Source organism: Cygnus atratus, chromosome 2 (genome assembly GCF_013377495.2).
Source record: "Cygnus atratus isolate AKBS03 ecotype Queensland, Australia chromosome 2, CAtr_DNAZoo_HiC_assembly, whole genome shotgun sequence".
Taxonomy (NCBI): domain Eukaryota; kingdom Metazoa; phylum Chordata; class Aves; order Anseriformes; family Anatidae; genus Cygnus; species Cygnus atratus.
In genome coordinates, this window is record NC_066363.1 from 37698581 (window position 1) to 37710912 (window position 12332).

At 43.9% G+C, this 12332-nt stretch overlaps 1 protein-coding gene across 1 annotated transcript in view; it reads right to left on the minus strand.

The window, feature by feature from the left end:
* The window catches only part of DAZL (deleted in azoospermia like), a 54681-nt gene that overhangs the window by 11565 nt on the left and 30784 nt on the right, over positions 1-12332 (minus strand). The window contains exons 2-6 of the mRNA XM_050708466.1: positions 5279-5497; positions 4824-5103; positions 4222-4382; positions 608-742; positions 245-336 (exon numbers count right to left, since the gene is read on the minus strand). Coding sequence (XP_050564423.1) covers positions 245-336; positions 608-742; positions 4222-4382; positions 4824-5103; positions 5279-5497 — 887 coding nt within the window. The remainder of the gene's footprint in view (positions 1-244; positions 337-607; positions 743-4221; positions 4383-4823; positions 5104-5278; positions 5498-12332) is intronic.

The following is a 12332-nucleotide window of genomic DNA, read 5'->3' on the forward strand; positions in this document are numbered from 1 at the left end:
CCATTTGTTAAGTGACAATAAGGCTATTTTCCCTGTACAGATACACTGAAGACTAAGTATAAGATTATACAGATTTAGGGTCAATCTAGATTTACGTTTTACTGCTTTTTAATTCACCACAACAGAAAACTACAACTACTGTTAAAAAGGCTTAAGCATTTCAAGTGCATTGCTAAGTATCTGCTCACATTATCTATGTTAGAATTGCACCCACATACGCAGCAACTACCCACATTCTACTCACCCTTTAGAAACACCAGTCCTGTCAGTGATTATTTTCACCTCTTTCACAGTACCATATTGTTCAAAGTAACTCCGAATTTCTGCTTCATTCATCTAAAAGAAACAAAGTTTTGAACTTCTACAGACACATTCAATTGTTTAGATTTCAAGCAGGAAGTATCAGTCTTAAATCCATCTCCCACTGTTCTCAAAAAATAAGCTTATTTACCTGTTTCAAAATTCTCTTACGATACTGGAGTTATTTAAGATTACTAAAAGATATGGGTAAAAAAAAATCTTTAGTTCAACTCCAGGAGTTAAATTCCTATTCCCTTCCCACTAAAGTGCATTATACACGTCTTAAAAATTAAAAGTATATAAATACCCTTATATCGATTCCACCAACAAAGACTGTATTTGGCATGATTTTTCCTTCTGGTAAAACATATCCTTGACAGGTTGTTGACAAATTGGTATTATCCTCTGAGAGGCTTGCACACTGCGCTTCTGCATTTGCAGACTGAAAAAAATTAAACAAGTATTTCAGTCAGGTTATAGTACACTTCTAGATAGGGCTGCAACTTCCTATAGATATAGGTTGAGATCACATATCAGTAGCACCTTTCCAATCACTTGAAGGAAGTAGAGTTGTATCTACTGCAAATAGAATATTCATCTTGACAAAACTTTGAAGCATCTCTGAAGTTTTAAACCTTAACTCTAGACCCAAACCAGGCTACATTACGTCGTCTCGCCCAACTAGAAGCTTCATGACCAGTGTTGCTACTACCAGATAGACATACAGTAAAAACTCCAAAATCATTAATTTCAGAACTTTACAAAATTCCTTTCAGACGTAAACAAGAAATTGTTAAATTCTTTTAAGACACAATCTACTGTGAATCGATTATGCAACAGAGCAAAGCCCATCATATTCCTGGTCACAGGTCAAGCTTACAAACAGGCTTGGAGCACAGACACAGGGTTATAACAACTTGTCAAGAGGAAGGTAACCAGATCTTAATGGAACATTCACACATCAGAAAAGCGATGTAATGAATTTGCCTAAAGAGGAACATGAATGACTACAGACTTGTTACCGAGCACTCTACACCAAAGCAAGATGCTAAACATGCATTGCACATAGAAAAGAACGGCAAAGAATGTGAAGATTAGTGCAACTACAGTCATGATGTGCTTTGCACACCCAGACTTCACACACACCCTTTTGGCCTGAAAAGGTGTCACAGCCTCAAAGTTAAGGATTGATCCAGTGGAGAGGAAAGAGTATACCCAATTGTTTGTTGAGGTAACTGTTCAGACAGACAAGCAATCCACTTCTTGTTAATGATGCTGCCAAGATGTGCTCCATACTCTACCTAAGGTTTGAAGTGCATTTAAAAAAGGTATTTACAAGAACTGAAATACGACATGGGCACCTGAAACTTCAGCCCCTCATCTTCTCTCCTGAATGAATGGTTCTAGCCACATGCCATGCTCTTCCTAGCTATTAGAACAAACTACTCTGACCACCTCAGTGTTACTCATCCCTCTGTATTAATTCATTTTAAAACATTAGTAAGCCTTTCCTCACAACTCAGCTGGTGTGGCATTATTCCTATTTCAGATATTCAGATCTTTTGATTATGTAGCCATAGTTATTGATGCTTTGAAACCTAATGACCTGCAATAGCTAGCACCCAATTTTTCAATGGAAAAATTTACATGTTCAATGCAATTGTCTAAACTGCAGCTGTGAGTGATCAGTATACACTCAACTTGGATACCCAGTAAGGGAATGAGAAAGTTACAAGAACCAAACCATGTGGCACATGATTCAACCAACAATTAAGCAAAACCAAAACTAGTATTTGGCCCTCCAGAAGTGTGATTTCAGTGTGACTGAACAAAATTAGCACCACACTATCCCTAGAAGGCAGAGCTGAATCGATCTCTTCTCACTCCTCCATAGCACAAGTTCAACAGTACCCAGTTCAAATTAAGCGGGCATAATGTTAATCTTTTTGCAAAATTGAGTTAAGTGAACAGTTTTTGACCACATTAGTATTCTGCTGTTTTAGACAAGGGAATCAGCCTACTGTGCTATCAGAAAAGCACCAGATCCACCTCAGAATCAATGGATGCAGAAGGTGAAACGGAAAAGATCCAGCCTCTTCTGAGAGGCAATAAGCCATTAATTCAGTTCAATACCATCTCAAAGCTAGACCTTAAAGAGTATCTGAGTTCCTACCTGAGTTCAATCACACCCAAGATACTGTTCTCATTATACTCTTACATCACTATGCTTTATACTGCTGAATTCTCAAGAGTTCTGTCTTCCAAGAACTCTGTTTACCCTCCAGTAAAGTTGGAGACCACATCTTCCACTGTTAGACAGCAGTACAGGTTGTGTAATATTATTTCTATTGTTAACAGAAAAAGGGCAGTTCTCCCCCCTTCCTTCCTTCCGAACCAGGACAGTTCTTTCTACCACCCACCACACAAGGAACTGGATCTGACATTTCACAGGAGAAAAATGGTAGTAGTTTTCAGACACATCCACATCCGATCCATTCTAGTTCTGTAGTTATGTAAACACTTGTTCTAGCCTGAAAGCAGCACATGGGCAAGAACAGAGCAAGAGGATAGCACTTCCTCGACTATGCCCCCAGCTATAGAGCATTTGAACTAAGTCTTAGACCACAACTCCACAGCAACCTTAAGCTGACCTAACCATTGGCTTCTACTCTTCTTTCTTCCTGGATCTGTTTCAGCGACCAAGGCCAAAAGAAAATATTCACTTTGCTGTGTAAGTTCTCTAGCAATCTCAAACAGGGAACAGCTCACACCACAGGCACCCAGGAGAGGCAGAATCACCACAAGAGCACAGGGTCAGCATTCAGATACTGCTGATATGCATGTAAGAGACTGCCTTGGCCAACATGGAAGTACCCCATTAGTTTCTCACAATAATGATGCAAAACGACTCAAAGAAAATACACTTTAACCCTTCTGCACATTAAATACCCAAAGGGGCAAACAGGTTACTCAGGCATTTTGGCAAGCTTTTCAACATCAAAAGAAATGCTTTAAGTTCAAAGAATGGTTTGGGTTGGAAAGGACCTTAAAAATCACTTAGTTCCAGCCTCCCCGCCATGGGCAGGGACACCTCCCACCACGACCAGGTTGCCAAGGGTTTCGGTCCAACCTGGCCTTTAACACCTCCAGGGATGGGGCATCCACAGCTTTTCTAGGCAAGCTGTGCCAGTCCCTCATCACCCTCATATTAAAGAATTTATTTAGAATAGCTCTTCTAAATCTACCCTCTTGTATTTCTCAGACCATAAAAAGGAGCTATTGATGAATACACAGTGAAAAAGCCTTAATAGCATGAAGGTAGGAAACAAAATCCTCCTTTCAAAGTTACTTCTGAATTGACAAAAGTTTTGCATTATAGTACTGAAGACTTCCAACAAGGCATCACCCTTGTTTTACCAGCATAAAATGTCATTATTTTACTACCTTATGTAGCCTTATGTACACAACTGTACTTTTATGCATACTATAGGCAATGAATGCTGCTGCTGAATCAGTGTCCAAAGACTAACCCACTTCCAATTCCTAGAACTGGAAGAAGGCTGAAATTGAGTTAGGTACCCTGAAGTTACAGCATTAGCTGAAGTGACCCAACCACTCAAAAATACCTCCAGTGGGGGATGATCTACCTCATTCATGAAGTACCTTGGAAAGCTAATTTCTATGTGTGGAGAGACTCAGCCGATTCAGTTTTCAACCTATTGGGATTAATTTTTTTCCCTTTCCCTCATCCCAAGGTGAAGTTAACCAATTTACCCTCCACATTGTGCAAACGCCAAACAGCTGAAGTGGGTTACAAGCATCACCCCATCACACCCACGTTTAGGGGAGGGAAACCTTCCCTTTCGGGCACAGCAGGGCAGCTCCCTGATTTATCAGGCTGCTTCTGCCCTGACCTCGCACATCTTTATCTAAAATAAGCGGGTTAAAGCCTCCCGAGCCCCGCCGCGCAGGCCGCCAGTTGCCATGGCAGCGCAGGGCAGAACATGGCGGCGGGGCCGGCAGCGCGGCGCCCGGCGGGCACCAGGGGGAGCCCTCGGTCAAGTACTGCGAGCGGATAAGAACTGCGGGGGGATAAAAAAAAACGAGCCTTGAAAGGCGCAAAGTCGCACTTTTACGGTGTTGTCGAAGCGCCTGCGTTACAGTAGCGAATACAGTTCTTCAAATAAAAGCCCGAAAAAGAAAAAAATGTTTTGGGAAGTAACACAGCTGAGAGATTCAGCTGCCCGCCCCTCGGTTCCGCCGTGAGGGCACACAACCCCTTCCACCAGTACTAAGTTTTTCTTTAACATACCCCCATGGAAGATACTCAGAACCATTCGCTTAGGGCAGAGCTCTCTCAACTCCGAATCGCAGCAATTGCTGCCCAAATGCCCCTCAGTCACCCCAGGGCTCCGCACCGGCTCCGCTCCGGGCAGCACGGACAGCCTGCCAGGAGCTCCCCCTTCACCGCCGCCTCTCCCGGCGTTTAACTCCACCAAATTCACCGCCTCCTCCGCCCTAACCGTGGGCCGGGTCACACAGAAATTTCTCGAAGACGGGAACAGCGCCGTGCACGCCGGCGGCGCCTGGCGAGGCCAGGCAGTAACGCGGCCGGCCGCAGGGAGCCGGCAGAGCGCCGCCAGCAGCAGCCCGCCGGCAGGTAAGCAGCCGATCCAAACCCGAGGGCGTCAAGCCGAGCCCTAGCGGCGGGATGGAGCGGATCGGCACGACGGGCGCCCGGCCACACCGCCCCGGCACGGCCGCCACAAAATGGTCGCCCGCCGAGCCCTCGCCTGGCCGTGGCTGATGGAGGACGTTCCCCTCACTCCCCAGCACAACCCCATTTCATTTTTCCTCGCGGCACCCCTAGAATTACCACTCCCCCCCCCCCCCCCCCCCCGCTTTCTCAGGTTTTAGAACCTTGAGGGTATTAAAAATGACAGCGATGCCCTGGGGTTGCGCTACAAGGCGACGCTACCGCGGCTGAGGGGATCCCCGTGGCTCGGCCCAGGAGGGACAGGACCGGGCGCTCAACCGCCGCCGCCATGCCCCGCCGAGGCTCCCGCAGCCCCGCCAACGGCCGCAGCCCCTCGCCTCGCCCGCGGTCCCGTCCCGTCCCTGCCTCCCCCCGCAACTCACCATCGTGCACCGGAGCCGAGGCAGCGCCCACACACTTAAAAACAAACGAGGCCGAGGCCTTTAAGACAAAAAAAATAATAATACCAACTTCTGAGAACGCAAACACTGGAGAAACCTTTTTTTTTTTTTTTTTTTTTCTTTTTAACGGGGGGAGAAAGAGGCAACTCCCTCGGAGCCCCGCTCTTCCCCTTAAATACCCCTCGGGGGAAGGGGCGGGGAGGGGCCGCCCTCGGCCCGCAGCGGCGCGGTGCTCGTGGGGCCGCCGCGCTGGCGGCGTGAGGGCAGCGGCCGATCCGTGTGGGGCTGGGGGCTTAGGGGTGGCTAAGGTGGTGAGGGAAAGCTGAAGCGTTTTACCAACGTTTTCATGAGCCGATGTTCTGTGGATACTCCAAGCTGTTGCCATTACACCTCAGTGCACGTACTGAAAACCAGCCCGTACTCTTCACTAGTCACTTAGGGCCGCTCTAGAAGGAAACATCTATGGAAGATGGGCTGTTTCTATGGCAATAACGTGCTTCTACTGGCTTCAAAGTCGGTTTTAAGTGTTTGTCTATACCTACCATTGCTTTCTTCTGTTGAGATCTAGATTTTGGGAAGCTTCAGGGAGAGGATCTGGTGTTGTGACAAAGTAAACTCTTGACTATGCTAGCTTACTAACTCTTTGAAAGTGTCAAGACATGACAATTGAATGAATAAGGAGAAAAAAAATCCAAACCTAAACTGATTAACTGGAGTCCCTACAACAAGCAGGCCATTTTTTCACATGTGATTTTATTTGTTCTAATACCTGTGTCATTTTTTAAAATGTACCGAATGTGCACCTTTTTCAGGTGCTGACACTAATGATTAAAAGTAGACTGCTGCACTAGGTACACCTGGACCCAGAGTTGGTTTAGGTAATACCAATAACAAAGCCCATATCAAAAAAAGATGTATTTATGTTCATGGTATGAGGGATTTTGATAAAGCTAGTGGGGTTACTGTATTAGCTAAAGGTAAACACAGTACACAGGCTTTCATACATCTAATGTCCTTTTACCTAAGTATAGAATCTCAGAATGGTCTGGGTTGGAAGGGACCCTTACAGATCATCTAGTCCAACCACCCTGCCTTGGGCAGGGATATCTTTCACTAGAGCATATTGCTCAAAGCTCTGTCCAGCCTGACAGTAATCACACACTTCCAGTGATGGGGCACCTAGAGCTTCTCTGGGCAACGTGTTCCAGTCTCTCACCACCCTCGTTGTGGAAAAAAAAAAGAGGTGCTCAACAATACAGTATGCTCTACGGTACTGTATCAGATCTTTTCCATTTTTGCTTGAAATGGCTGAGAGCCTTGAAAAAGTACAACAATGAGGGGAAAATATTATATAACTCATAGATTCATATTTGATCTCAAGAGCGGCAACAGGTTTAGTACGCAATTTCTTAAGCACAAAAAGAGTAATTCTGTTTTTAATAACTCCTGAAACTAAAACTAATCTGAATACTCTAAAATAGAGCAGAAACCAGGTTGTTTTTTTGGGTTTTGTTTCTTTTTTAGCGGGGGGAGGGAAGCGGCTACCTTCTTTACACCTCTTTTATGGCCCTAACTAGAAGCATTCTGAAGGAGCAATTACCTCCTGTTTGCTGTTAAGTGGAAGATCACTGTTCTGGAAGTGGTGCTGCAAATACTATTCAAAAAAAAATCCTTTACCTTTTAGATAGCAAGATAGTTTTGAGACCTCTTTTTGAGAATTGAGAGCTTTTCTTGAGTATTTTTGTAAACAGAAGCACAGAATGGTTGAGGTGGGAAGGGACCTCAGGGTCCTCAGATCCAACCCCCCCTGCTCAAGCCAGGATGCCCAGAGCAGGTTGCCCTGGAGCATGTCCAGGTGGCTTTTGAATATCTCAAGGAGGGAGGCTCCACAACCTCTCTGGGCAATCTGTGCCAGCGCTCGGTCACCTGCGCAGTGAAAAAGTGTTTCCTGATATTCAGATTCTGCTTCCCATGTTCCACTTTGTGCCCACTGCCCCTTGTTCTGTTACTGGGCACCACTGAGAAGAGCCTGTTTTTGTACTCTCCCTGTATTTACAGACTTTGATAAGATCACCCTGAGCCTTCTCTTTAAGCTAAAACAGTCCCAGGTCTCTCTGCCTTTCCTCAAAGGAAGGATGCTCCAGTCCCTTCATCATCTTGGTGGCCCTGCATCGGGCTCTCTCCAGTGTGTCCACATCTCTCTTGTGAGCACACAGAACTGGAGCCAGCTCTCCAGGCATGACTTAGACAGTGGTGAGCAGAGGGGAAGGATCACCTCCCTCGACCTGCTGGCGATGCTTTACCTAATGCGATCCAGGATGCCGTTAAATTGTCTTTGTGGCAAGGGCATATTGCTGACTCATGTTCAACTTGCTGTCCGCCAGGACCCCAGGGACCTTTCCTACAAAGCTGCTTTCCAGCCAGGTGTACACCAGCACATCCTGGTGCCTGGCATTGTTCCTCACCAGGTGCAGTTTTTCACACTTTTTCACTTCTTTTTGTACTTTTTGAGGTTCATTTCAGAACTCTTCATCCTGTTCCCTCTGGATCTTCCCTCTGGATGTTCCCTCTGGATGCCAGCACGACCCTCTGGTATATCTGCTACTCCTCCCAGTTTCGTTTTGTCAAACCTAAAATATCCAACTGCTTCTAGGAAATTAAAACATGAACATGAAAACAAGGACATAAGAGATATGCAAGCTACTAGGTTAAGAACAGTAGAAGAGGTTTCTGACTTTTAGACAGCTAGGGAAGCTGGCTTAAGAAAAGGGTGCTGATTTTACCAAATAGGTTTTGAATGTCTGTTTGATGAGTTTCTGATTTTATACCGAAGAGAAAATGTCCCATGCATTTCACAGTCAGCTTTAAAGGAGCTGCGGTATGTAGTTCCTTTACTGCCATTTGCATCCCAGTAGCTATTTAAAGGGATATACAATAATGTTGTTTTGATGAACATGAATATTAGGTGGGAAAAAAAAGGCATGCTGTTTTAATTCACACTGGAATCATTAGTAGAATTTCCACTGACTTCAGTGAGCTAACAGAATCTGTGTTTTTACCAGCATAGTAAAATCCGTTGAAATGTAGTGGACTGAGTGTTTTTTTCTAAGTCTGCAGGAAGTAATGGAACACAAATACGGATTTTTTAAAAGATGCAGTAAATGTCTGCATGTATAAAATCCCTGTAAAATTACCTTTTCTCATTGACTTGGATGGAAATGACAACATTATTTTGAACATTAATTCATTGACTTGGTAGGGGAATTCCTTTGGGCGTTGTTTTTCTTGAAACTGCATTATTTTAGAACACTTTAATTAGCCTGATAATGAATTTAACTCGATACAATAGGCACACAGTAATGCAGGGGTTAGCATCTAACCCTTGCATACTTGAGATACCAATAATCTCAGCTGGGGCAATGCTGAAATCATACTTCTGTGGTTGAGGTTATATTTAAGGCTAACCATTCATTGTGGTTAACTTTTAGGCATTTAACTTCTGACTATTTAATTAAATTTTAACCTGAATAACTTTGCTGCTGTAGGAAGGCACACTGATACATGCTTCAGTTTGTACTACGGCATGTAGCATGACTGTGACAAAAATTAATGTGTTGTACACGTACGTAATGTTCTTCATCCAAATATCTTTTAAGAATGAATTATACAAGTGCAGGGGAATATTTAAAAATGGTTCTACATGGTCAGATCAGATGTCCCTCCAAGTAAGTGTCTTTGTTCCTAAAAGCCCGCAGGAGTGCTTAGGGGGAGGATGTAAAGACAGGGCCAGCACAGAGTGGTTCTTGTTGCTTGTACTTTCCCCTTGTGTTTGGCCACCACAAAACCATTTCTTGAAGCCCCTTCATTATTGTATTTGATAATACTTGATGATTTTTCCTGTAAATTTCTCTGGCTGCTTTTTGAACCCAGCTTAGGCGTAGGCCTGCACAGTCCTTTGGCACTGAGTTCCCCTAGGTAAATAGGCGTTGGTTGGAGAAAGTGCTTGTTTGTTTAAGCTTTTTTCCCAATAATTTAATTAGCTCCATCTCGTTTGTGACTTAAAAGCCTTGGTTTGCCCTTTTTTCACCTTTCTGCTGCCATTCATGGCTTTATAGACCTTTGTCATAGCTACCTCCAGTTGTCTGGCTCCCAGACTGAAATGTCCTGACTGTCCTCAGGCCAGCAGCCTTTCGGGGCAGGCGACAGCAGCCAGCCCTTGGCTTGCTCAGCCTCCCTCAGGGCAGCGGCTGCTGCTCGTGTGTGAACCGCTTGGCCTCCCCGTGTGCCGGCTCACGTGCTTTTGCAAGGCCTCAGCTGCAGCATGCAGCCAGCAGCACCGAGCTGCCCAGGCCGTTTCAGGCCCAAGGCGTCGTGCTGCACTCCAAAACAGAAATCGGGAATTGCATAAGTGTGACAAGACCACGGAGAAGTAGGCACATGCAGGTCTCTTCCTTCAAATGAGTTCCCCAAGGGTTAAAAAGGTCTTGAAGACCAAAAGACGGCCTTTATTTGAACTGGTAATTAAACAGGACAAAGGATTTTATTTTTATTAAAGAATAAAAGAAAAAAAATACTAAATAAGACAGAATATATATATGTGTGTATAGATATATATATATATATATATTTAAGCAGTCTAGCCTGTCCAAGTCCTTTAGACCTGAGAAGCCCCTGAACTGAGTGGAACTGAACAGACAGACAAGGGCTGCCCTGAATTGTAACAAGTTGTACGCATTGCCCCTAGTTTTTAGGAAGAAGGTTTTTTTTTTTTTTTTTTTTTTTTTTTGCATTGCAAGAGGAGTCAGAGTCTCTGTCGGATTTTCTCATTAGTTTCTTAGGTGTGCTGCAGGCTCTTCTGCCTCTTGTGTGACCCTGCAAACTCTAAAAACTTCTCTTCCTTGAGCTCGTTAAGGTGTGTGAGGTGCTTACGGTGTCCCTTTCTTCAGGGTTTTTCACCTTAGATGGTACCTCTTGTGTCAAATGAGCAGGATGTAGAAGCTAAAACAGGGGAATAAGTAATGTTCAACACACACAGGTTTAACCAAGTATGATGGCATTACTAATGTCATCTTGGCACTTCCTTGCAGAGCATCACCCTTCCATATGCTATAGAAGAAAGAAGGAGGAAAAACAGCGTCTTTTAATGGTTTCTAAGTATTCTAAAGTGGGGTGCCAGCCTTGATGGAAACACACCCGGGGCTCAGAGAACTGGCTCAGCCGTCTGCCTTGGCCCTGATTTAACGCATCTTTTGCCCAGCTGTTGGCTCCTGAAAGATTTCAGTCGGCTTCTAAGCCTAATGGGTGCTCACGTCATACACTACATACTGTGGATAGTTCTTTTTGGAGCAACACTAGAAATACCCCCATGGAGCAGTAATACTGAGGACTAAAATATTTCTCCTCTTATGCCTCTCAGTCCAAAGATACTGTTTTGCTTATGACTCTTTATTGCTTAAATTGCAACCAAGACCTCAGCAAAGCAAGGAATTCCACAGACTTCACATTTTATGTTTGATGAAATAAAACTAACAGTGTGGTGTTAATCATTTTTCATTGTTACAAACATTAATTGTCTGCTGAAAAGGACAGAAGAAAGGGGTAGTGGTACTTTTAAACCTCTCATACAAAATTTTAATTCAAAATGTTGTTTATAGTATGTGTTGTAAATGCTCTGTGCTTCTTAGATTATTTCTTACCGTAGATGAAAACTCACATGTGACGTGACTGAAATAGTGGGCTGCAATCTTATATGCATGTCTGGTGTATAGAGTTGGGAAACCCTAAAAAGGTAACTTTGTACGTACAATCTGCAGGACTCTGCAGGACCACTCATCTTTTGAAGCTTGGACAAATCTTTCTGATTTCAGGCTGTTTCCAGCTATGGCTTAAAGTCTTCTGTATCTTTTGATCTCTCAGACCTCTTGATCCTGATTTATAGGTGAAGGTTATGAGACACCTACTGCACTGAACTCTGCCTGCTGGGTCTTGTATTCCCTTATATTTCTGCAAACTTATATTAATTATATACCTTTCCCCAAAGTTTCTAAGCTGTGCGTTGACACTGCGAAGAAGAAATTGAAAGAACCAGGAGTGGATCTTTGCCACTTTTGCTCGTAGAAGGGAAACTGCTTATTGATATAAATACTCAGCACTGATTTCCTTACATCAGTGCTGACAGCCCTATTTGCAGATAGCAGGTAAGAACCCACATTCTGTTTCTGGAAGCAAAATAGCTTATTCATACGTAGAGTAAAAGACCTTATAACACACGTTTGAACCTTTTCTGCTGGCCCATCAGCTCACTGCAGGACTCTTCCTGCCTGCTGGAGCAGGGATTAAAGCTTCTGGCTCACTTAGGAAGATGTCACACATGTTCTGAGTCACCCAAAACCTTTCCCTAGTCACAAAAGAGCAGCATTTGGTATGGTATGGGGCCGCATGAATGTATTTGTAGATGCTGTTAGGTTCACTTACTCCTGACTGAAATGAGAAAGAAGAGGACAATAAATGATATTTAGCACCTACTGAGCTCAGTAGCAGAATGACATATTTACAGTAAACACAGCATTTCTGGTTTGTGTTCTCCGTTCTTACACAAAGGATCAAACAGTTAACTGCAGGATATTTGAAGTCTCATTGGTTGTTTCAGAGTTAGTAGCACATCCAGCGAGCTCTTTTACAGCTCTGAAACCAATAACTACAGACTTTTTACAGAGCTGTGCTGAATAGTTGGGGATTATTTGCATAAGAGTGTCTACAATTTAAAAGGTTTGCTGGGAAAGCTACCCTTGTGCTGCAGACACAACTGCTGTCTACATGACAAAAGGGTTGAAAGAGCTGTTTGCTTAAATAAGCAGTGTTCCACTAGAGGAGAA